The sequence below is a fragment of the Ochotona princeps genome, chromosome 2, assembly GCF_030435755.1.
Source record: "Ochotona princeps isolate mOchPri1 chromosome 2, mOchPri1.hap1, whole genome shotgun sequence".
NCBI classification, from domain to species: domain Eukaryota; kingdom Metazoa; phylum Chordata; class Mammalia; order Lagomorpha; family Ochotonidae; genus Ochotona; species Ochotona princeps.
In genome coordinates, this window is record NC_080833.1 from 75,955,639 (window position 1) to 75,982,111 (window position 26,473).

The following is a 26,473-nucleotide window of genomic DNA, read 5'->3' on the forward strand; positions in this document are numbered from 1 at the left end:
GCTTTACTATAGATCTAGTCTCTGTTCGTGCATGTGAGTCATTCAAGCTTTTGTTGAAAGACCCATGTTTTAATAAGTTCACTCTGACATGGAAAGTGATGGCTTTGTCATCAAGCACTTGATGCGGAGATCCTCCCCAGACCTCTAATCATAGCAGGCCAGACTCCCTCACCACTTATTGCCCCATCTTGCTCCTTTTGAAGTCCTCTCTTTTCATCGCATTAGGAATGTTGGAAACACTTGGATCATCTCAGACAGTCAGGGACACTGTGGTGAGTTAGGCCAACATTGGACCCGTTTGTTACTTGTAGGCTACGATTTTCCTAGGCTAACTCTCCTGTTTAGAATAGTGAGCACCATTCATCATCCCCTATAATGCTCTTTTTCTCTAAGTATATATTGCAATTGCTATTAAAAGATCAACAATATTTTTTTAAAGATTCGTTTATTTTCTTGGATAGTCAGATTTGCAGAGAAGGAGATACAGAGAGAAGGATCTTCTGTCTACTGCTTCACTCCCCAAGTAGCCACAACGGGCAGAGATGAGCCAATTTGAAGCCAGAAGCTTCTTCCAGGTCTCCCACACAGGTGGAGGGTCCCAAGGCATTGGGCCGTCCTCAACTGCTTTCCCAGGCCACAAGCAGGGAGCTGGATGGGAAGTGGAGCAGCCAGGATACGGACCAGCACCTGTATGGGATCCCAGCAGATGCAAGTGAGGACTTGAGCCACTAGGCTATCATGCTGGGCCCCAACAACTCTTGATTTATAATATATACATTGACCTTCATACATAGAAAGTATAGCCAGAACTTGCTAAGGAAAAAGAAATAATGCTATTGTGGTAAAGAAACTGAGGTCCTCATGGGAGCAAATTACAGATATGTTGGGGATTATCAGTGGAATACATTTTACAGGATAGAGACTTTACTTAACAGTGTATTATTGTTTTATAATAAAATTGCATTTCATGGTCATGGTGAAAACCAGAGTTTTCTTATCCAGGTGGTTATTCATTCATACTGAGGATGTGTGGAGAATTATGTTGTCAGCACCAATAATTCCACCTTAAACTTCATGGTGATTAGAATTCTGTAACCCTATTAGTTCTTGGTCTTGTACCCAAGGATTTTATTATATGAGTTGCTGTTACAGTCTTTGCAGCCTTCCTGTTATTTTGTGGAGAAATGGTTTTTTCATTGTAACAATCAGTTTTAAAATGAATTTTTTTCTTAGATTTATTTTATTTTTATTACAAAGTCAGATATACTGAGAGGAGGAGAGATAGAGAGGAAGTGGAGCTGCCAGGATTAGAACCAGCGGCCATATGGGATCAAGGCGAGGACCTTAGCCACTAGGCCACGCTGCCGAGCCCTAAAATGAATTTTAAGAGCTTATGCTCATTAACTATTTAATATATTTTAGTCTTTCAGGGATTAAAAAATATTCATTTAAAAATCAGTTCTAAAATTTTTTTCATGACTACTGTTTTATTCCTACCAATGAGTCATAGTTCTGCAATAAATTCTCTTTATTAAAAAATGGCAGATTTTCAAATTTAGAAATGGTTTTTTGTGGAATTCCAATGTAGAAGAAATCTCTTAGAGCATCCTTGACACACTAATTTCCAATTTCTGAGAATATCTGGTGAAAAAGAGGATTTCTGTTCAGTGAAATTTTTGCTGTCAAACTAAAAATAAATCCCTGCATATTTACTGAATGCCAGCTAGGTTCCCACCACAGTCTTAGAGATCCTGGGGAATATAGCATAACTCAAGGCCCTATCTCCAACCCAAAGAAACTAAACCCGGCGGCGTGGCCTAGCGGCTAAAGTGCTCACCTTGAACGCACCCGGATCCCATATGGGTGCCGGTTCTAATCCCGGCAGCTCCACTTCCCATCCAGCTCCCTGCTTGTGGCCTGGGAAAGCAGTCAAGGACGGCCCAAAGCTTTGGGACCCTGCACCCGCGTGGGAGACCTGGAAGAGGTTCCTGGTTCCCGGCTTCGGATCGGCGCAGCACCGGCCGTTGCGGCTCACTTGGGGAGTGAATCATTGGACGGAAGATCTTCCTCTCTGTCTCTCCTCCTCTGTGTATATCTAACTTTGTAATAAAAATAAATAAATCTTTAAAAAAAAAAAAGAAACTAAAGCAATACCTGCAGAGGAAAATAACATTTTTATTGATTCATTATATCACTTTATTCTGTACATGTTTTAGGCCCTATGGAAAGTTCTGATGACAAAGAACTTTGACCCTGGTCCTGAAGATATTTAAACTGTTACCAAGATAGATATAATGCATGGCTGTCATGGTGCAAAGTGAAATGCTTGCAAGGGAGAAAAATAGTTGTGTCTACCTGGGGAAGGTCAAGGTACTCCATAGTTTCTGTCGGACGGTTATAGTAGTTAGTTACATGCCTGGGGGAAAAGATGCAAAGGCATATTGGGAAAGAAAAAAACCTCTGAGGCAAGGGAAGATTTCGTAAATGTCACGTGAAAGTTTCTAGTGAATGAGGACATTTAATTTTTTTTGTATTACTAATAGTATTCCCATTTTTAAGAATGAAGGCACGGAGGATTTCTTTTTAATTTTGATTTTTTACTATGTTAATGACAGATTGGTAGAGTGAGACAGATAGAATTCCTATCCGCTGATTCACTCCCCAAAGACCCAAATAACCAGGGTTGGACTGAAGTGAAGGTAGGAAGGAAACATAGGTTTTCTACATGGGGGCAGGGATCCAATCAATTGACCCGGGACCTTCTGCCTCCTAGCAGGAAGCTGGAATTGAAAGCAGAGCCAGGACTCAAACCTAGGCAGTCGGGAAGGAGTACTAGCCCATTAACTGGTATCTTAACTGTTAGGGAACATGCCCATCCTTACAATGGCTTTCAGTATGCATAGTGACTGTATGTTCACAGCAGCAGCAAACTCCCAACATTAGCTCTGTTTCCTGAGAAGTACTGAGAGCACTGTCAATACTAGGATATGCTATTTTATAATAGAATTAGAGTTTCCCTGTTAATGATAAATTAATCCTTAAAGGTTAATAAGATTCTTAGCTACCCAAAGTTGGGGCAGTGTGACCTCAAGGTCAGGTGTGTTGCTTTATTGTTTAGGAGTTTGATGCTAAATTTTATAATGTCGGTACTAGATATTCAGCTCAGAAATGCTTACTACAGTAAGAGACGATACAGAGACACTCCCTTCTAGAATAGTTATGTACATGATTGCATTGGTTCATCACTTAACCTTATGTTTTTAGAAATTTTTGCTTATCAATCACAAATGCATTGTGTAATAAAAATTGTCTCATCAATTCATCTTGTAAGAAACCTTATATGGATGGAGGTGAAGGGCAAAATGGTGGCCAGCAACCTTCAGCAGGCCACTACTGCAGCTAGCACAGTGAAACCGTTTTCAGTCATGACCTAAACGAAGCCAAGCAGAGAGTGTGTGAGCTCTGTCGCACTTGGTACCGGGAGATGCCAAGCACAGTGCACTTATTCCTACTAGAAATGTTTATGAAGAATATACATGTTACAAGACCCCAGGGTGGTTGATCTTCTGGTCATCAAGGAAAAGATGGAATTAGAGGAAACAACATGTGGAAGCAGTGACCACATGTGGTTCTTCCATGAAACAGAGAAACCAAAGCTGAAGTATTTCCTGTTCAAATTTTGTGTTGGCCATGACCCCTGAAGCTGCTCAGTGGAAGGGTAGATATTGCTATTTAATCATTTTAAATAAAATTCATTTCACAAAAAAAAAGAAGAAATCTTGTATTTTCACCCAACAAACAAAACATATTTTGTTTTTACCTTTGATAGCTCAGCTAAATATAATTAGTTTAATGAAAGAAAGTAACTCATATCTAATACTCTGGTTTCTCTTCAGATCGTATAAATCTTTCGCCTTTTACTAAGAAAGTAACTCATATCCCAAAACTTGTAATAAAAAACATGGATTTTCTTAGATGCTTTTAGTACACCTGTAGGTAAAACACTTTTCTGAACCCCAGTTTTTAAGATAGTCATTTTTGTTTCATTGGTTTAGTATAATTTTTGATGAAAGTAAAATTATACAAAACTAGCATGTCTTCCCTCCATTGGGGGCCTTTCCATATACTCACCAGTGTGATTAGCCATCAGAGATTGGGGGAGGTAAAGGAGGGAGAGCCTATTCTTCCCTGCCTCAGCTCTCTATGTGCCCCTCTCAGAGGACTTGGCAGGAGCTACTTGGATATAGAAAGAGGATGGGGCAGGCAAGAGAACACTAAGGCTCTGCCACAAATCTCAGTATCAGTCTCCTGGTGGGCTTGGCCAGACCTTGGATAGGTCGTGAGGATTCCTCTGCCTAAGTTCTGCGCGTCTGCCTAGCCAATCTTTTTTTTTTTCTTCTAAGATTTATTTATTTTATTACAAAGTCAGATATACAGAGAGGAGGAGAGACAGAAAGGAAGATCTTCCGTCCGATGATTCACTCCCCAAGTGAGCTGCAACGGGCCGGTACGCACCGATCTGATGCCAGGAACCAGGAACCTCTTCCGGGTCTCCCACGTGGGTGCAGGGTCCCAAAGCTTTGGGCCATCCTCGACTGCTTTCCCAGGCCACAAGCAGGGAGCTGGATGGGAAGTGGAGCTGCCGGGATTGGAATCAGTGCCCATATGGGATCCCGGCGCGTTCAAGGCGAGGACTTTAGGAGCTAGACCAGCCTAGCCGGTTAAAGGAGAAGGACATGGAGGGGAAAAAACTCCTTTTTAACCTTTTGTCTTACCCATGTCCTGTGCCATGCTAAGAGCAAGCAAAAGGGGATCTGGGCCAAGAGAGACAAAGGGGAAAATTGAAGAGAAAGTGAAGCAGCAGCAGGAAGTTGGTTTATTCTTGATTCTGCCTGAAACATGGCTGAGCTGTACTGAATCTCCCGTCAACTCCCAAGGGACAGGCAGCTCCAGACCCATGCTGTGACTTGGTCAGTCTTCAAATGATGACTCCCTGGAGGAGCTCTGAGAGAGGCCAAACTGATGGATCCAAGGGATGGCGGTGACAGCAAGGCTCAGTGCTGTCCTTGAAGGGCACCATGTCCATCAGCCCTCTTACACCTCGGAAGAAGTGAGAAACAAGAGTTCTTCCTAAAGAGCAGCCATTATCTGGGTAGCTGAGAGAAAGGGGAAAAAAATGCATAGATGAAATCACCCTCTTAAAGTTTGCCTGGAATGCAGGGAACTTTTCTTATTCAAATTGATGGTATTTCTGGAGCCCAAGTCATCTCAGCTTCTAAAAAGCCTAGCTGAAACATTTTCTTACTCTCCAGTACACAGAAATTACTTAACAGTTCCTGCAGCTGCTGCCTTACCTACAAACCTCCCATAGCCTGGCAGCCTGGCACAGCTCTTCTCCTTCAGGAGTGACGTGGAGGTTCTTTCACACCACGTGGACCACAGCCTGGCAGCCAGCCTCACCTCACTTGCTGAAAATGAGAGCACATCATTCTTCGGTAGTCATGCTGTCTAAAATAATCATCATCTCTGAAAAATTCTTTACAACAGATTTTTATCTGTTTGGATGTGTCCGGTATTTAGAATTCTACATCTTCAAATAAGCCAGAGGATTGATGTTTCTCTTTGAACTCTCCCAGCTGCTTTTTATCCTACTTCTGCTTGCAGATTTACATGATGTCTCAAGATAAGACAGCTGAATTCAGAGCTAAGATTTCACTCCCTGGACATCGCCTCCAAAAACAACTGTCTGTCATTCACTCACTCACTTTCCCCTTCCCTGAATACGTACACCCTTTATGATTCTAAAGTAAATTAGATAAAAAATTATAACACTAGACATTTGTCCTATCCTTGATAAAGAAGCCAGTCAAGACAACTATATCCCTTGGAGCTCTGGCTGTGGTACAGTGGCCTAAGCCATGGAGTCTAGCACAGTCTTGCACACCCCAGACCAATTCCACACCCATGCTGAGGGAGACTGCAGCCATGTCCACACCAGACTGCAGCCCCCACTCCGGCCTCTGCGCTCACCATTGGGAACCACAACCCACCCAGGGCAACACCTTAGCTCCCCAATCATGCTATTCCCAGCCACAGATCTCGTGCATGCCAGTGGTTGCTCTGACACAGCTTGGTATAGTCCCTCCCCTGTCTTGACCTTTGCCTTTGGGTGCTGTAGCCTCGCCTGACCTGGCCTGCCCTGATCCTAACTCTTGCTGGCAGGTACTGTGACCTGGCCCTGCTCAGTCTGCTCCCTTCCCTGGCTCATGCACACCAGTAGGTGTGACAGCCTAGCCCAGCATGATCTGCACTCCATCCTGGTTTCTGCACTCGCCAGTGGGCTATGGTTTGCTCGGCCCTGCCCAGTCCACCCCGTTCCAAACCCAATTCACACACTTGCTGACAGATGGAGCTACCCTGCCAAGCCTGCCCAACACCCAGGCCTGAACCACAAGCTCATCAGCGGGAGCTATAATACACTAGGGGAGTTTCCCAAGTTTCCCCACTATGGCCACTCCCAGAGCCAGATCTTGTGCATGTCAGTGGGTGCTAAGCCCTTACCTGGCATGGCCTGCCCCATCCATCCCAGCCTTTGTATGAGTTGGTGGTTGTTGCAGTCCTGCCTGCCCCACACCCTGTTTTAGGGTGCTCAAGTGGGTGCTACAGCCTGGACCTGCCCCACTTGTTCCCAGCCCCAGTGCTGGTGAGCATTGGTGAGTTCCATGGTCACACCTAGCTCAGCCCATCACCGTCCCAACTCTTAAGCTAACCAGTGGGACTTGTAATTCCATAAGGTTGGGCCCACATATCTCCCACAGAATCCACCCCTGGACCTGGTTCTCTTGCATGCCAGTTGATGTCACGGTCCAGCCTAATGTGACCCATTGCCTGATCTGACATTCACTGTCAGGTACTGTGATCTCGCGCTGCCAGACAGGCCCCCAACCATAGCTTGCGTGTAGTGGTCAGCAATATTCCATGCTAACAAACCCAGCTCAGGTCTCCCATGTGAGCTGGGGCATTGTCTGACCCATAAAAGTCTTCCGGTCTCTTTCCAAACCACCAGGTCTCAGTCTCCTTGTTCAGCTGCAAGTACAGTAGCCTTGTCATTGGGAGTCCCTCAGGAGTCATTCCTTATCTGCAAGATACTCCCAGGACAGTCCTCTCTACCCCATATCCCCTTGCTCCTTTCCTAAGCAATCCACAATCTTTGTGCCCAGCCCAAACTTTGGAAGCCCACTGGGTGCTGTGCTGGTCTGATGCTCTGCCACCCACCAGGGTCCCAAGTTCCTGGCACATGTGCTAGCCTGGTGCCTTACCCCTCTACACACCCAAGATCCAGGCCCATTGAAGTCTCCATGTCTGGTCTACCAGCACACCAGAGCAACGTGTTGATATGGGGCTCGCCCTGAGCTATCCTCACCTGGTCCAGGAGCAAGCACATGAGGAAATCCCCAGGTTTGTGCCACCTTCCTAGAGGTGAGCTCCCAGGTCCCCACATGCCCACCAGTGTTATGCCCCTAGCCTTTCCCCAACCCAAGCCTGCATCCTAAGGCCCCTTGTCAAGGTAGCAGGTCACCAACTTCCCCCGGTGCTGGTGTGCACTAGCAGCACATTAGTTATATATTTATGTATTTATTTCTATGAAAGGCAGAACACAGAGAGAGGGATAGACAGAGAATTCTTCATGCCTTGGCTCATTCCCCAGATGGCTGCAATAGGATGACAAACTCAACCTTGTCTCCACATGGGTGGCAGGACCCAAGTGTTTGGCTCTTTTTCTGCATTCCCAGGCATATCAGCAGAAAGATGAACTGGAGGTGGGGCAAAAGGGCACTCAGATATGAAATGCCAGTGTTGCAAGCAGCAACTTAACTTGCTGCACCATAACATTATCACTTATCTGTAATTTTCATATTCACAGAAGTTTTTCCCTGTAGTTTTTACTCTGAAGTGAATGCTTTACAATTCTTAAATTGCTATAGGTCAAATAATTCTCTAGTCTGGTTGGCCTATGGAAAAATGTCATGAAAAATAGTAAAATGACATTATTTGAATCTCACATATCCCCTCATTTTTAAAAATTGTTTTCCCTGATTCCTTGTTATCCCTGTGTCAGAAGAAGGGGGAATAAGTGCAGTGTAAATACAGTTAAGCTACAGAAATTGAAAGCATCCTTGGTGGCTGGAAAATCTTGGGCTAGCCAAATATGTAAAAAATTAACAGTAAAGTTATCGTCAACATTGATAGTATGTATGATATTCTCAGCACAGCATGTATTATCATCCAGTCTCTGAGAAGTTTAATATTTACAGTGATAAGAGAATTATATTTGCTAAGCATAATATCAAAATGTAAGCACACTTCGGATGTGGGATTGCTATCTGTTATTTTAAATGGGAATAAGCTAGCAGTGTCTCTGAAATCTGATGCTCTGTGAGTCTTCAACAGTGTGGTTACCACTGTTGAGGAATCACTAGCCTGACATCACTTGGCAGTGCAGGGAATGTGTAAGTGAATGGGTTTGTCCCAGAAGAAGGCAGATAGAACCCGAGTATTTCCACATGTTCCCTGAACTGGTTGAAGAATGCATGCTTTTGCTGTTGCTCTAGCCTGGTGTTCTTTTAAATTGGCCAAGGGTTTCTTTTTTCACTCACCTCAGAATTAATTGCTGGCTACTTGGCGGCAGCCAGTGAAAACTACATGTGGAGCCTACCTTTTGGTGTTAGTTCGCTGGTCATCTGCTTCCTCTGTGGAGTAATGACCGAGGGAATTAAGCAGTGACTTTTCCTGTGTTTAACCCTCCTACCAGACCAGTGCATTTCATGTTCCTCAGGAGTACAAGTGTCTGATGCTGTGTAACTCAGAAAGATTTGATTGGTGCTTGAGTTTTGTTTGTGTATCAGTGAAATATATAGAAAATGTACAATTGCTATGTATAATTTGCCACTGAAAAAAATGTAGAAATCCAAGTTTTAGTGAAGTCGTCCCAAATAATTGAGGGTTTTTTCTTCCATTCCAAATCCATAACAACTAGGGTGTTTTGGTTATTCCTTTTTCTGATGTAATTATGCAGATAGTAGCCAATTAAAATAAACTTTTAACTCCATTTTGTTTGTTAATGAACACCTTAAAAGTTAGAAGTTGCTTTAAATTGTTTTTTTCTCTCTGTTTACTAATTGAATGTATACTTCCTCCATTTACAATGTCATTTCCAAGTAAGTTTTAAGTATGATTAAAAAGAGAAGACCATCATGACAATGAAATGTATCCAAGGCTTAAAAAATAAAAGAGCTATCAAGCCTTGAACAGACCAGGAGAGCCTTAAACGCATGTTACAAAGTGAAAGACACCCAACTGGAAAGGACACAGATTGTATAAATCAACTGTATGACCTTGTGGAAAAGGCAGAACTATGGAAACAGTAAAACACTTGAAGGCTTTGTGTGGGCGGGAGCCTAGAGAAAGAGAGGGGTGAATAGGCAGAGCACAGAGGAATTTGGGGGCAGTAAAACCAGAATGATGGATGCATGTCATTGTACATTTCTCCAGATCCACCGGATATACATAGAACACCAAGAATGAACCACATTGTAAACCTCCAACTTGGGGTGCCCACAGTGTGTCCCTGTGGCTTTTTCACCACTCTGGCGGGGACATTGATAACAGGGAGGCTATGCCTGCGTGGCGGAAGGTGATGTGTGGAGCATCTGGACTTTCCTCTCAGTTTTGCTGTGAACCTTAAACTGCTCTAGAAGACAGCAGGTACACAGCAGGCAGTAAATGATGCCACACATTTGACAGTGTGGTTTGCATTTCCTCTGGAGTCCAAAACCTTACTTGACCTGGTTCTGATGTGGCTCTCAGAGGATGGTTATTTCTGGGCTCCAGCGGTGGCTGCTGTCAAACACAGATGTTGGACTTAGAGTAGGAAGACTTGTGAATGAGACATTTGCTAACAATGAGAGCATTTTTATATTCACCGCCCCCCAAAACCCATGTTCCCTACTTTTTCAGTTCCTTTTCTTTCTCAGTTTTTCCTTTTCTTTTTTGTACTTAAAAAATTTTCAGTTGTAATTCGTGAGGCAAATGTGCACTTTCCACTGATGAGGGTCAATCCCATATCTTCTGAAGGTAGATGCTTTCTTTGTCCCCCGGCTTCTTGTTCCTGTTACAAAGTGCTTAAAGCAGTTGGTACATTAACTGAGAGCTTAGTTGTCATGAAAGTTGATTTCTTTCCCTTCTGCTTTGATCCATTTACTTAGGGAAAAAAATGAGTTTACTTCAGAAAGGAAGGATAGTAATTCATCTTTCAGATCTTTTGCCCTCACTCTCCAATGAGACGCTGGCAGAGAAAGTGTCAGCCTAGCCTGATGTGCCATAACATTGGCCTCAGAGTAGAATCCTTTAGTACCAGTTTTATTTCGATCTAAAGTGAAGAAAAACAAGTCACCTTTGCATTGACGCGTCTGCCCTTGTATGGTTCTGTTTGGGTCAGACCTGCACTAACGAAGTTAAAACACTGCCTAGAGAATATGTCTGAATTACAAATTAACTTACTAGAATGGTACCACTTCTTTTATCAAACCCTGCAGATTTTCTCATTCACTTCCCCTTTCTGTGATAATACAGTCATAACTATGATTTCATGTCTTAACTAAAGAAATAACTTTGGGATTAATATCTTATAAAAAAAGCACTTTATTATTGGGGATATAGGAAAATAAATAGTCACAGGTCCTATGGGGAGAGGTATGTGAAAGAAGCCAGGCTTTTTCAGGAAGAAGATTAAGTTGGCATTTTAAGTTTATCTTGTGTGTTGCTACACAAGCAGTACTGGTTCCTCATAATGTTAACTCATCTCAACAAATCTTTATATTAAAAATAAAAAGAATTTCCGAGTGGTTAAGACAGTACTTAGTGCTCACCCTATTGGAGTGTGTAGGTTTGAGTTCAGATTGATTCCGGTTCCAAATTTCTGATAATGTACACCTTGGGAAACAGCGGTGATGACTCAAGCACTAGGCTCCTGTCACACATGTAGGTAGAGCTGGATTGACTTACTGGCTCCCAACCTCAGCCTGGACCAACCCCCGCTGTTGTAGGCATTTGGGGAATAAACAAATCGACAGGAGATCTCTCTGTGTCCGTCTCTTTTGCTCTCTGCCTCTCAGTGCCTCAAGTAAATAAATGAATAAAGAAGTAAATTTGAAATATCCACATTCTTCTGGAAAAAGTGATAGAGCAAGTTAATACTTCAAGCATCCCTCTAATATTTATAGTCATGGTGAATAAAATATAAAAGGAGATAACAAAAGTGCATACATGGACTGGAAAGCAAGCTGAGCTTTGGTGTGGTGTGTTGAGCAGGGCACAATCCTTGGTTGGGCTGTCATCCAAAACTAACCAGTCGCAGCCAGGAGCCCTGTTCCTGCCAGCAAAGGGAGCTAGAAATGCACCAGTGATAAGACACTGGAGCCTGGTCACTGTTTGAAGCCAAGGTCTCTGCTGTCAAAGGAGGCTTAAAAGAATGACAATTAACTGAACACTAGAACAGGCTGCGCAGAGGAAACATCTCCATGCCTCCAAGGCAGAAACTGAGTCAGCCGCCACTGTCTCCCTGCCTGGCGGTGGAACATCACACACAGTGGTAGGTCCCTGGGCAGCCAAGGTGTTGGGGCCAGCTATGGGAAACCACACACACACACACACACACACACACGCACACACACACACGCATGAGAAGTAGCAGTAAAAAAGCCTTCTACTAAGAACTCACCTAGTAAACTGAATGCATGAAGGAAGCTATACTAAGAACTGTCAACAACATCAGCCATTGGAACACTGGTTCACTCCAGTGTGTATGTGTGTGTGAACATATATATTTATGTACCAAATAGATGAACATAAAAACAGTTATAAAATTCAAAAATAATAGAAACAAAACTGAATGAATTTTAATGTAACTTGACTGTACTCAGGTTTGTACAGAAGTAACGAATTAGGTAAGAGCCCTGAGTTTATGAGAAAGAGAAAGATGGGCGACACACAACATCTTACAAAATGTGTGGAAGAAAGCATGGAGCAATCTTTAAACCAGCATTTGGAAATTATGCAAAATTGAAGACAGTCAGATCCTTAGCTCCAGATGTGGAACTGAATGTCCATAGACACTTACAATTGATACAAAATCTAAAAAAGAAAGGAAGAAAGAAACCTATCCTAGATGGATCCCTAAAAAGCAAAATCAGTTTGACAGCAGTCTTCTCAGCAACAAGATAGACCAGGAGAAAGGAGGGAAGTTGGCACCAACACACAGTTGTATAACTTACCTAACATCTTTGTTCAAGAATGGTGGTGACTCCCTTGATATGGTTCCTGTCATCCACATGAGACCTGAATTGCATTCCTTGCTTGCAGCTTTGGCCTGACCAGCCCAGGCCATTGTGGCCATTAGGGAGCGAATTCAAAAATTCTAGCTCTCTGTCTCTAAAATAGTTATTGTTTTAATAAAAGTGTTTGACAGCTTTATGTAAACAAAAATAAAATACATAGCTATAACTTTACCGTGAAAGTTAAAAATATATGTGGGGAAAAACAATAGAACACTCCTGAAACAATACAACAAATGAGGACATATGTCATGGAGAGGAAGAATCAACACCATAAAAATGTCAGTTTTTAAAATGTCAATCCCTATAACAATACTTCCAGGTTTTGTTTTATTTCTAACTCTAAGCACGTTGATTGTACCCACTGTAAAGGACAAGCACAGCTTTGAACCCTTCCAATCCTAATACTGATTTAGTTATCTTTCTCCCAAGCATAACTGTGAGGAGCTTGTTGTCCCTTGGTATCCCAATAAAACAGCCTCAGTCCTATGTCAGCCCTCGGAGTTGCCATTTCTGCCTCTGGTGTAACAGTAAGTGGCCCTTTATTCCTGTCAGCTTATCTTCCGTTATTTCAAGTAGTTTCTCTAATGCAATTGGTTTTGTTTTGTTTTAACTTGGACCTTTTTCTCATTCATGCAAATTGGGAATGCTTTAAAGGGTTCTCACAAGCAGGTGCTGCTCTTCCAATGTGACTCCAACTTTTTGTTGTCATGGTTATTCTACCTGTCGGAAGGCAACCAAGTTAGCTATCTCTCTAATCAGTTTTTATTCCCAGTTCCTGAGCTAAGGTAGCCTTCATCCTACAAACAAGAACAAAATTCTCATTGGGCAAGTGGGGTTTGTAAGGTGGAACTAAGGAAACAGGACGAAAAGGGTGGAGGCTAATTGGATGACTTCAGATTACTTTTTCTAAGGGTTAAAACACAGCGGACTTCCTTTATGCTGACTCAGGTAGACTGAAAACTCTTTTCAGGAAAAACTGAATCCAGGGCTACTTCCTTAAACAAACAAACAAAAAAGATCTGTTTGCTTCCTTAAAGCTTTGTTGTGACTGTGGCATTTAGCCTGAATTGTGTGATTTTTGGTTAGGTCTGGGGCCTGAAACTGGTGCTCACTTCAGAAAATGATCTTGATAATTCTGCTTAGGAAAACAAAAGATTGAACACATGATAACTATCAGCAAAGCTACATTATACCATAAAAATGTATCCACAGATGTTAGTGATTTACAATACTAAAAATTACTGTTAAAGGCTGTGAGTTCACAGGGACTATTCAGGGTACTTACAGATATGATATAAGCTATGCACAGTTTTGACTTGAAAATGCACAATTTAAAATGAATCATTATAGTTTAAAATACCCGCCTCCCCCCCTCCCCCGGAGTTCAACAACATTGCAGGGTGGATTTGGAAGGATTGTTCCCATTGTTAAGGATGCTTGAATTTTTGCTTTGTATTTGGCTTCTTGGCTTGTTTGTTAAACATTTACTTTTTTATTTGAAAGGTAGATTTTTCAAAGAGGAGGGACAGCTCTTCTTTCTGTTGGTTCAATTTCCAAGTGGGCACACTAGCTGGAGCTAGTTAGTCTGAAGCCTTGAGCCAAGAGTTTCTCCAGGTTTTCCACATGGATGCAGAATCCCAAGGACTTGAGCCATCCTCCACTGCTTTCCCAGGGCATAAGCAGAGAGCTGAGTGGCAAATGGAGTAGCCAGCACTCAAAGCAGTCCCTGTATGGAATGCTGGCACTATAGGCTAAGGCTCAACCTACATGCTGTGGCTCCAGGCCCTTTATTTTTCTAGAAAATCTCCTCTTATAAAAAGCGAAAACAAGAAATTCAGTTTATTTCATTAGAATGGAGGAAGGATCTTCAAGGTCCTGCTGTTATTTGCAAAAGCAGCTGTGATCTTTTCTCCACATGATTATTTACAGATGAGAATTCAAGAATCTAAATGATAGGGAGCCCGTGTCTTCAATCCTTTCATTTGGATTTCTTTTCAAGAAATATCATGTAGATATTATCACAGACATAGAACAGTTACACGTGCATTTTCTTTCCTCCAGGGACTCTGATTGGGAAGCACACCATGTTAGCTGCTCCTAGAACAGAAATGAGAGTTTAGTTTAGCGGTTAAAACATAAGTTAAGATGCTTGCATCTCACATCAGAGAACTGGTGTTTGATTCCCTTCCACACCAATACTGACCGTTGGAGGCAGTGGTGATACCTCAGATAGTTGGGGCCCTGCCACATGCAAGAGAGACCCGAATCAAGTTCCTGGCTCCTGGCCTTGACAGGGCCCAGTGCCAGACATCGTAGGCATTTAGTAAGTGAACTAGCAGATGGGAGCTGTGTGTGTGTGTGTGTGTGTGTGTGTGTGTGGAAAAAAGTATTTAGCAGATGTGGTCCTACCTTTTGTCTAATGCATTCTCCAAGTTTTGGCAAACCCCTGAAAAAGTTTTTATTGTCCCAGTTTCTGCTTCTATAGAAATAATTTATGTTACAGAATTAGTTTACCCTTCCCAAACTCTTCCTATGCATGCAGCTTTGATCTAAGCATAAAATTTGCTGTGATTTCTAGAAAAATTCATTCATAAAAGGCAAACAGGGTGAATGTGTGTAACATTCTATACTGTGCTGAAGACTTGAGAAAAGTGGAGAAGCAGTTGTGTGTCAGAACAGAAATGCTGAGCCCCTTGACCAGACTCTGTTGCTCAGCCTACTTCTCTTCCACTAGAGCCCTCAGTGCTTGTTTGACTCTGCTGTGTGCAAGCCTGTTCATCCCAACACAAAGTTAGCAGCGTCTGCTTGCTGACCCTGCTGTTAGTGATTCTCCTTCTGTGACTTCTTCCCCATTCTCACACTTACATATTTTCCATCATGGACCTAATTCATTCATAAGAATGTACATGTCAGCTTTCAGAATGTTAATTTCATCTTAATGTATTTTGGAGCACATTATCTTGCTCATTTTGCTTTTTATTGTTTTCCCCTCGCCAGTTTATCCCCCTGCCCTTAGCTCCCTCTTCCTACACAAGCATACCATACAGTTCTTTTCTTAAGCCTTTTTTCCAACAAAAGCAATGTGAGGATTATCCCTAGAAGAAAATGAGAGAGGACCAGGTATTTAGCACAGTGGTTAAGGTGCCTCCATCCCTCTAAGGTGGACTAAGTCAATCAGTGGATTCTGCAGCAACTTCATCCTGTTTGGAATGACGAGATTGGCAGCAATTCAGAACTGTTGAACTATCAAAACCACTTGAGCAAGACCCTCGGAGCATGCCCCACATCGGGTGCTGGGGGGGAGTGGGACGCTGGGTGAGGCTTCTGCCTTAAAATCCCTCTTTACCTCAGATACATGAAGGAAACAATATGGAAATAATAGTCTTACCCACTTTCCTGTAGCCCTTGAACCTTTATGCCCTAATGTTAAGATTGTCAAAAATAAAGGAAAAAAATGTGTCTCCATCCCGTAGCAAAGTTCCTGTGTTTGAGTTCCAGCTCTGTTCCTGATTCCAGCTTCCTGCCATTACACACCCTGTCACTGACAGGGAGACCTGGATTTAGTTTCAGATGCTTGGCTTTGTCCCAGCCAGGTTCTGGCTGTTGGGAAAACTTGGGGCGTTAGCTAGTGAGCCAAGATATTTGTCTGTGTCTCTCTGTGTGTCCCTCTGCCTTTCAAAATGAAATTAAAAAAAAAGAAAATGGTAGAATTCCTCTGCCTTGTGATAATGTGTGTGTGTATGAGCTGGTGGTGAGAAGCTGAGCTTCAGAGTTTTGTAAAACAGCAGAAGATTGAAAAGTTTTCTGTTTCCTTCACTCTCCATTAGTCCTACCCTGGCAGCCTGGAACCATGCTAGTTTTTGATATTTGTTTTACAGCCTTTATTTAAGGCTTGTTTGGAACCCTAATGTTTATTTACCTGCTGAAGGTAAAGAAAAGTGAAAATTACGTTTCAGGAGGGAAACTCAAAGGGCAGAACTGATGAAGCAAAAACTAAGTTCTTTTAGGCTATTGTTTTTCCCAAAGATACAGCAGAAGCACTCTTCACTTTTTATTTATAAGGAAGCTCTCCCATCCTTTTTTGACTGTCTTATTTCTTTTTTTTTCTTTTTCAGTATCTTTGAAAGTACTGATCCTTCTCCCCCTTTTCTCTGTCTTGCAGTATTCAAAAAGATTGCTTCTATTTAACATGGGTGGTAACTTACTGCCTCTTTCCAGTAGCTGTTTTACAGTTGGAATCCTCCCTTTGCTCACTGTTGGGCTCTCTAACTTGGCTGTCAGCAGTGGACGACCTGCCCTCACATTCCTGCGGCATCCTCTGGTCCATCACTGGTGATCTTAGTGATGATAGTGATGAACTTCCAGGATGTGGGCCTTTTTTTTTAAATCCTGCTCTGCTCATTTCTGCATGATTAATACCTTTTAGAAAATAGACCATTGTCTTTAGCCTCCTGGGATTGTAGCAGGCACATTTCAAGAATTCCATTTTCGTGAAGAGTAAGAGAACAAGTATATCTTCTGCCCGGGGTAAAGCTCCCAAACACTCAGGAAGAGACAGCCCTGAGCTGGAAAGACTGCTGCCAGTGCTGGCCTCCCTCCTTCACCCAGCGGGTGTACAATGGCAGCGTCCTGTGTCCCAGGCACTCTACTGTGTGATGGATGCTTCACACCGCTTTCAGCCTTGGGCTTCTGCATGGTAGGCTGTGAGTTCCTTGGTCCTCAGTTTGTGAATATAGTGCATGCCATAGCAAGTCTACTCTGCCATGAGTTCGGTTTCTATGTTTATAATCAATACAAAGGGCTTTTGTTGGTTGCAAAATCACTTACCACTTTGCTGCAGGATCACTAAATAATATCCAGCCATTGACTATTTTAGGCACCAGATTTCCCTGTGTTATTAATTCCACATCGCTAGTTGCTGTGTACTTCTCGGTTATTACTCTTCTTCCTTTTCATTGTTTGATACTCCCTGAGTATCACTCCCCATCTGCCTCATCCAATCTTGTTTCCAGCCAGAGTGTCTTATCCCTCTCCCAAACTGCCGTCTTAAGAGACTGCCGGGTAGTCTTACAATTTAATATTCTTTTCATCAATCAAAAGAACCGTGGTAAAGAGAAAGAGCTTCTCAAGGTACTATATCATGTGAAAAGCTAGCAAACTTAAACATAATTTTTAAAATATATTTTTAAAATTTTTATTGGAAAGTCAGATATACAGAGAGAAAAGAGAGAAGATCTTCCATCCACGAATTTACTCCCAAAGTGGCCACAAAGACCAGAGCTGAACCAATCTGAAAACAGGAACCAGGAGCCTCCTCTGGGTCTCCCATGTGGGTGCAGGGAACCAAGGCAGTGTCCTCTGCTGGTTTTTCAGGCCACCAGCAGGGAGCTGGAAAGGAAGTGGAGCAGCCGGGATTAGAAGCGGCACCCATATGGGATCCTGGCGCATGCGAGGCAAGAACTTTAGCCACTATGCTACCACACTGGGCCTAAACATAATTATTTTACTATTGAACATGGGTGTGTTTGGTCATCTCTGAAGTACTGGTTTTTATAAAAGCTTAGCAAAACTCTCATTATTGATAAAGCCATTCGTATTAATCTGTGCATGTATTCCAGGATGTGGGTAGGAGGCAAATGGGAAACAAGACAGGAATTTTTTTCCTTCTTCTTTCCATTACTTTTACTACTCAGTAATACAAATAATGTTACAAGCTAATTTAATATTGAGAGTCACTCAATTCAGTGTGGAGTTTGGTAAAGGGATGTACTTCCCAGACCTGATGACTGATTTACCAGCTTTCTGTGAGAGGAGATGCAGGTTTTGAAGAGCATACGAAAACACTGACGAGAACCTTTCTAAGTCACGCATCAGGGTACCAGTATTCTCAACTCCTCCTCCTAGCTCCAGCTTCCTGCTAATCCAAACCCTGGGAGGCAGCAGTGCTGGCTCGTCATTGGGCTGCTGCTATCTGTGTAGCCAACCTGTCAAAACAGTAATAACAGTGTGAGGAGTGGGCATTGATACTAGTGGTCAAGACACCCACAACCCGTATCAAAGTACCTGGGTCACTCAGCGAGCTGCATCTCCTGACTCCAGCCTCCTGCTAGTACCACTCCGGAAGGCAGCAGTGACAACTCGAGGATTTGGTTACCTCTCAGCTATGTGGAAGCCCTGTGTCAAGTTTTCAGCACCTGCTTCCTGGATCCCAGCTAAAGCCTGGCTCAATACAAGCAGCTGTTGACAGTTGGGGGTCTAAAATAAGGAAGAGCTCTCTCTATTCCCCAACTCCCACCGATGTCGTCCTTCTCATTCTCTCTAAAATAATGAATTTTTAAAACACATGAAAATGTTCTGTTCAATTTTGTGAATCCTGTATACTGACAAACCAATGTTTTCTGATAGAACTTAACTGTGATGAAGACCGTCGGCTATTTCATTTTTTCTTTAATATGTGAGCTAAGAATAAAATCTTGATGCTGGCATTGAACATTAGATTCTCCAGGCAGAGGAAGTGGACAGTTATTGGATGTTATTGCTGCTTTCTTCACACTAATGACATTATGAAAGCTCTTTGAGTAAGATAATTTGAAAATATGATTTCTGTGTTCCAGGTCATGCAAGACAAGATCATCTGCCTTCCGAAAAGAGTGCAGCCTGCTCAGAACCACTCGTCCATTTCAAATGTCTCCCAGGCAGCTACCAGTACCACCCCACTGCCCCCACCCAAGCCTTCTCCTGTTAACCCTGCCACTGTGGAAATGAAGGGGCTGAAGACAGACTTGGACCTTCAGCAATACAGCTTTATAAACCAGATGTGTTATGAGCGGGCCCTTCACTGGTATGCCAAGTATTTCCCTTACCTTGTCCTCATCCACACCCTGGTCTTCATGCTCTGCAGTAACTTTTGGTTCAAATTCCCTGGCTCCAGCTCCAAAATAGAGCATTTCATCTCCATTCTGGGGAAGTGCTTTGACTCTCCCTGGACCACTCGGGCTCTCTCGGAGGTGTCTGGGGAGGATTCAGAAGAAAAGGACAGTAGGAAGAACAACGTGAATCGGTCCAATACCGTCCAGTCTGGTCCAGAAGGCAGCCTGGTCAACGCTCAGTCGCTCAAGTCCATTCCAGAGAAGTTTGTGGTGGACAAAACCACCGCAGGAGCCCTGGATAAAAAGGAAGGGGAGCAGGCCAAGGCCTTGTTTGAGAAGGTGAAGAAGTTCAGATTGCATGTGGAAGAAGGGGATATACTCTATGCCATGTATGTGCGCCAGACCGTACTTAAGGTTATCAAATTCCTGATTATCATTGCCTATAACAGTGCCCTGGTTTCCAAAGTCCAGTTTACAGTGGATTGCAATGTTGACATACAGGACATGACTGGATACAAAAACTTTTCTTGCAATCACACCATGGCACACTTGTTCTCAAAACTCTCCTTTTGCTACCTTTGCTTTGTAAGCATCTATGGACTGACGTGCCTTTATACCTTATACTGGCTCTTCTACCGCTCACTACGGGAATATTCTTTTGAGTATGTCCGACAAGAGACTGGAATAGATGATATTCCTGATGTGAAAAATGACTTTGCTTTTATGCTTCATATGATAGACCAATATGATCCTCTCTACTCCAAACGATTTGCAGTGTTCCTATCAGAAGTCAGTGAAAACAAGCTAAAGCAGCTGAACTTAAATAACGAGTGGACTCCTGATAAACTGAGGCAGAAGCTGCAGACCAATGCCCACAACCGACTGGAATTGCCTCTTATCATGCTCTCTGGCCTTCCGGACACTGTTTTTGAAATCACAGAGTTGCAGTCTCTCAAACTTGAAATCATTAAGAACGTCATGATACCAGCCACCATTGCACAGCTAGACAATCTCCAAGAGCTCTCTCTGCACCAGTGCTCAGTCAAAATCCACAGCGCAGCTCTGTCGTTCCTGAAGGAGAACCTCAAGGTCTTGAGCGTCAAGTTTGATGACATGAGGGAGCTGCCCCCATGGATGTACGGACTCCGGAATCTGGAAGAGCTCTACTTGGTTGGCTCCCTGAGTCACGATATTTCCAAAAATGTCACCCTCGAGTCTCTGCGGGATCTCAAAAGCCTTAAAATTCTCTCCATCAAAAGCAACGTTACCAAAATTCCACAGGCAGTGGTGGATGTGTCCAGCCACCTGCAGAAGATGTGCATACACAATGATGGCACCAAGCTGGTGATGCTCAACAATCTCAAGAAGATGACCAACCTGACAGAGCTGGAGCTGGTCCACTGTGACCTAGAGCGCATTCCCCATGCCGTGTTCAGCTTGCTCAGCCTCCAGGAACTGGACCTGAAGGAAAACAATCTGAAATCCATAGAAGAAATCGTCAGCTTTCAACACTTGAGGAAGTTAACAGTGCTTAAACTGTGGTACAACAGCATCACCTACATCCCAGAGCATATCAAGAAGCTCACCAGCCTGGAACGACTATCCTTCAGTCACAATAAAATAGAGGTGCTGCCCTCCCACCTCTTCCTATGCAACAAAATCCGATATCTGGACTTGTCCTACAATGACATTCGGTTCATCCCACCCGAAATCGGAGTTCTCCAAAGTTTACAGTATTTTTCCATCACTTGTAACAAAGTGGAAAGCCTTCCAGATGAACTCTACTTCTGCAAGAAACTGAAAACCCTGAAGATTGGGAAAAACAGCCTATCCGTACTTTCACCAAAAATCGGGAATTTACTGTTTCTTTCCTACTTAGATGTTAAAGGCAATCACTTTGAAATCCTCCCCCCTGAGCTGGGGGACTGCCGGGCTCTGAAACGAGCTGGGTTGGTCGTGGAAGATGCTCTGTTTGAAACTCTGCCTTCTGATGTCCGGGAGCAAATGAAAACAGAATAACTTATTTTTTGTTCAAGTTTGACTGAAACACGCTTCAACCAAATACAGTATAAATCATTAGGCAGTCTTAATGCCTTTCTTATTATTTTATTTTATTTTTCACACGAAGCAAAATGTACACAAAGTTCAAGTAAGGAGTATGTATTTTTAAATAAAAATTTAATTGTATTTTTTCAGTATTAATATTTTAAAGTTTTATTTGTCCGGGAACCTATTGTACCTATTATCATTTTCTACTGGTAGTATGAGATGGTTCCTTCTGTTTTTGTTTTGTTTCTTCAGTTTATTCTTATGAAAGGGAGGGAATGATAAGTTGCATGTATTTTGGCATTTTAGGGATGTATGAAGACATTTTGCCAAGGTCACGTTCAGTTTGTTTACACCTGTGTACAGGGTCTTTGTTTTCGTTTTCATTGTGTTCATCACTCGCTGCCGTCTCCACTGGCTGCATCCTTTGTTCTGTAGCACACTCTTCTCTGGTGTGCACACGCACACCAGTGCATTGCCACAGAGTATTGGCGTTTAGTTATTCCCCTGCCTCCAACGGACCTCTACTGTAGCTTATTTCATATTCGTGACAGTTTTCTTTCAACACAGACTGTAAAGGGGTGAAGAACGCTTCAATTGGTCATACATGATTTAATTCATTTGTATTTTTACCCACATTTAAAAACATCATTTGAAAACTAAGTAAGAGGTTCTCCCCATCCTTAACATTTCTCTGTAGTACTGGAGAATTACCTTCAGGAAACCAGATTAATTCTAATATTCTAATAGGTAATTCAATTTTTAAAAAATCATAGATTTAGGAGCCTGCCTCTGGATAATTGAATCATCTTTGAGCTCTTGCTATGCGGATGCTCAGGCACTTTGTTAGCGAGCTGCTATGCTCCAGCCAGGTGCTCGCCTTCTTCTAGCTAGTGCAGCAGTGTTCCTCTCTCTATGTTCTGCCCGGTGCACATCGGTATGAATCGATTTCCCTCAGGCCTGCCCTCGCTGTGAGCGCTTGTGATTCAAGCACGGAAACTCTGAGCTGGCTGGCTTCAGCTGTGTCTCTCATCTAAAATGGTTCTGTGACTTGATTAAAGGATAAATAAATTGCTAAGAGGTTGCCCTTAGCAGTAATTTTACCGGATGTTCAGCAGAACTTTTATCTACCTTTCCCCTTTAAAATCCAGCATAGTAAAGAGTCTTGAGCAAAATATTTCAACAACTGCTAAGCTGTATAGAGCAGGAAAGTGACCTATACTGTTCACGCCCTCAACAAAGGACCAGTCCTGCTGATCACAGGAACTTTGTTTTATTGTCAAATCACAGAAACAATTTTCTGAGCCCTAGATTGACCTAAGGAATTTGGGGGACTTGAAAAAAAAAAAAGAAGGAGCATGATTTGAGTTTTCACAATGGTGTTTTTAAAAATTGCTCCTTGTTCCTGACAGATTAGCCCAGTGCTACTTTGAATCATACAGAAGACATTTCTGGGAACTGCTCAACAAATGTAACACTTCTCAGTTGTGTCTTAAATTTTACAATACGTCATGGGGTGAAAGGTCAGGGAAAGCATCACTTTTCCTTTGTTTATTAATACAGTCATATAAACAGAATTGCTTGGCAGTTTCTGCTGTGTAAGTTTTAGGTGATTTTATATAGCTGAATTATTAAGACTTGGAATTGAAATAATGACTTTATTATTAATATGTATAATAATTATAACACTGTTTCAGTTATGTGATGAAATGTTCAATTCTGAAATATTGTTGGTACCCTGTCTATGAGCAGTGTGTCATATTTAGAAACATAACCCCCGCTGCTTTAAGCAAACAATTTATCAGCAGATTGTTGATGGTCAACAGCACAAAAAGACCCTGCAGCAAGGTGAATTCACAGAACAGATGGCAAAACACTGGATACACTATTTTTCTGGATAAAATGTATGGTTATTTTCTGTATCACCTTTCAAAGAGGGTGTGTTTCAGGTTAAAATTATATTTATGCTAAAGTCTTTATCTGATATTAACAATCTCTTATATGTTCATAACGGAAGCAAATCACTAATATGTCACTTATCACCTGTGGCAATTTGATCAAAATCAAAAAGTTGGTTTTTTTAATGCCTTTTACAGGCTGAGCCCCCAACCTGTTTCAAATAATATCCCATAAATTAGTATAAACAACTACTTAGCAAGGAAAACTCATAAATATTTCTATTAAATTTTATAAAAATTTACAAGTCTCAAACTGCATTTTGAGTCTAAATTTTCCAACTCTGGCCCTTTTTAATATTGTAAGTTTTTGCCCACATTTAGCAAAAAAAAAAAAGTTACTACTCGGCCTTTAAATGGTAAACTCAGGTAACAAACTGCTGACTTTTCTAAAATTCTTTTACTGATCAGCTCTCAGTATAGGGTATCTAATCATATTCTGTATTTTACAAGTGCTTTTGCTAGGAAAGGAACAACTAGCTCTATTCTCCAACCTCCATGGGATTTCATGAGAAACTGCTGTGTTAACTGTAAAAGCACCATAATGTATTCTTAGCTCCTGTGGCTTTCTGAAGCCTGTGATGGCTAAGATTTTTGGTTTTGCTTTAATGATGAAGTGGAAAACAAACAATTGTTTGGTGAGGATCTGGTTGAAGGCAGCACTTAGGAATATTCCAGGTGAACCTACCTAAGCAATCTGTATTTGCTTTTTATGTGTTGAGTTTGGTTTGCTTTCTAACACAGCATCCTCAGTAATCTAGGTTCTTGAAACAAAGACATCTATCATTTACAGTTGTATCTTTCCCTGACTCACCTATGTGTTTCTCGTCCCTTGTCCCATCGTGCTTCTCGGCTGTTTTCATGAGTTCTAACAATTTCACATGGCATCGTGTATAGTGAGACTACTTTTTCAGGAAAATTTGGAAAATGTGTCTGTTACTAGTGTTTTGTGCAAGAGATAGCTCCTTGCCTGACTCTCAGGCCAACTTTGTGGAGGAAGTTCTTGCCCTGGAATCCTCTTTGGGTTATTTGAGATAAGAAAAGCCCAAATTCTTGCAAACTTGCTGTGATTTCTGACACTGAGAAAGAAAACGTCATCTTTGTTTCTCTTGCTGATGTTTTCCCATGAGAGGTTTTATTGTTTGTTTTCTACTATAAGAAAAGTCTGTCTGCTGTTCATACACTTTATTTTACTCTCTAATTTTGTGCTAAATACATGATCCACCGTGGTGATGCATTTACTCCAACAGTGAACATCTGTTGCCTGTCGTAATGAGCTGTCAGCAATACTTATCAGTGAACAGATAAGACAAATGTCAGTATAATTCTATTTGCTTTTACAGACTAAAATTAAGAGTCAATAAATATTATTCTATGAATCCTGAATCTGCTAATGGTAGTCAGACAGTTCCATTTTTGGTAATATCGTAGTAACTCAGAACAGAACTCTGTCATCATCCAACTAACAAAACAAAAGAAGAAGACATCAGAAGTACTAGGGAGGACATCACCTAAAAGATGGAAGAACTTGTCTTCTCTTTTTCATTTAGAAACCTAAAAAAAATTGTGGATCTTTTGGACCAGAACTGTAACGGTTTTCCAGTTTTGGGCCCCAGCCATGTGCTGCTGATTTGGTTTCATGCCAACTTCCATAAGAGTTATCCACTGTTATTCCGTCTTCCCTGAGTTATTCACTGACAAATGTAGTAGCATCTCTTAAGGTCACTTTGGGGAGACAGAGGGAGGGCTCATCCTGCTCCCAAAATAGTTCATTTTCCCTGAAGACCCTGAAAAGAAGTATAAAACGGTGGACAGCTTAATTTCTTGGCTGGGTGAAGCAAGAGTTCCGATACGTGATTTCTGACGAGGTATACATTTGCTGCTGTTTCTGAATACCTCTGTCTCTCCCACCTGAATCTGCCCCTTTAGTGAATATTTCTATTCAGTTGAAACGCCGTGTCTCATGTGTTTGCACTGTGTTCCTTTTGCCACTTTTTTACTCACTGTATGTATTCAGATTATGTCAGATGCTTACAAACTTCTGAGACTCAAGAAAATGCTTGAAAGTTTGGTTTGTGCAAATTCAGGATGAATTGTCATAATGTTATTTGGCTACATCGTACATAGAAAAATAAAGTTGTTTTTTAACTTAACTCTGAAATCTGTCCCTTTGTCACTTATTAGCAATAATTGTATTTATCCCTTGTATTTCTGAAACTGTTACTAAGTCTCCCTGCACTCTGCAGGAAATAGACTCCATGCCTTCTTTCACTTTGTGCTAAGCTGATTTCTGTAATAATGATAATGATGACTAATTATTTCCTTCCTAATTCACTGCACTGTATCTAGCAAGTTGCCCCTAGAGTTTTTCCTCTGGGTAATTAGTGCCTTGATATGTAATTTAGAGTGTAATTTCTCTGTACATGTGCCAGATAAAATTGGACAGTAGCTATCCAGTTCAGCTTTCTTAAAATATGCACAAAATAATGATTGTGGCCACTTGAAGAACTTAGATTAATTCTGCAAAGAGGCCTATTCCAAGTAGCCACATTCTCTCCAGGCTTAGGAGAGCCTACCTGAAAATCTTATTTGCTCCATATGCATAAGAAAACTGTGACTGATTACTTTAAAAACTGAATTAGCACTGTGCAGGTTTGTCCAAAATACTGATAACTCTGCAGAGGGCCTGTTTTGATGAGGAAAAATGGTGACTGGAGAGAAAGGCCATGCAAATGTCGAATTCAGAAATAGAAGAGATGGTATAAGAGTCCTGCAGAAAGCTTGGGGACGAGATATGGGAATGTAGTAGATTAACAATATCAGCTGATTTCAGTGCAATGTGTAACATGCACACTTTGAAAAGACTACCCACTGCCACCTTCCCCTGGTCCTGTCTTCCAGGACTTTCATTTGTATGGAGCTTTGAGATAAACTATGAAACTGAATGCATAAATTGAGTTATCCACTGTTGCTGCTAGCAGGATAGAAGATGAGCATCTTGTCTGTATGGAAAAGAAGTGCATAGTGTGAGCATCACTAAAATTAATGTGATAGTGACATACTTAAAAAATTATGACGCAAGCCTGCATATTTCTGGATGTAACCTTGAATGTCATCCTAAATATCCAAGGAGGAAGAAAAGGTGAAAAACTGCTCATTTATCAAATGCTTTTTTGTTGTTGATTAAATTTCTGAGCCCACATTGTAC

General features: G+C 41.9%; 1 protein-coding gene, 1 long non-coding RNA gene and 1 pseudogene across 5 annotated transcripts in view; 2 read left to right on the forward strand and 1 right to left on the reverse strand.

Annotated features, from left to right (window-relative positions):
* Positions 1-25,418, forward strand: part of LRRC8C (leucine rich repeat containing 8 VRAC subunit C) — a 93,042-nt gene extending 67,624 nt beyond the window's left edge. For all 4 annotated transcript variants that reach the window (XM_058659008.1, XM_012926023.3, XM_058659016.1 and 1 more), the window contains one exon: positions 19,010-25,418. In XM_058659008.1, coding sequence (XP_058514991.1) covers positions 19,010-21,283 — 2,274 coding nt within the window. In that variant the 3' untranslated portion in view covers positions 21,284-25,418. The remainder of the gene's footprint in view (positions 1-19,009) is intronic.
* On the forward strand, positions 3,363-3,742 carry LOC118758566 (NADH dehydrogenase [ubiquinone] 1 alpha subcomplex subunit 6-like; annotated as a pseudogene).
* The window catches only part of LOC131478611 (uncharacterized), a 52,528-nt gene continuing 45,440 nt past the window's right edge, over positions 19,386-26,473 (reverse strand). Inside the window, exons 3-4 of the long non-coding RNA XR_009244578.1 lie at positions 20,642-20,740; positions 19,386-19,558 (exon numbers count right to left, since the gene is read on the reverse strand). This is a non-coding gene — a long non-coding RNA (uncharacterized LOC131478611). The remainder of the gene's footprint in view (positions 19,559-20,641; positions 20,741-26,473) is intronic.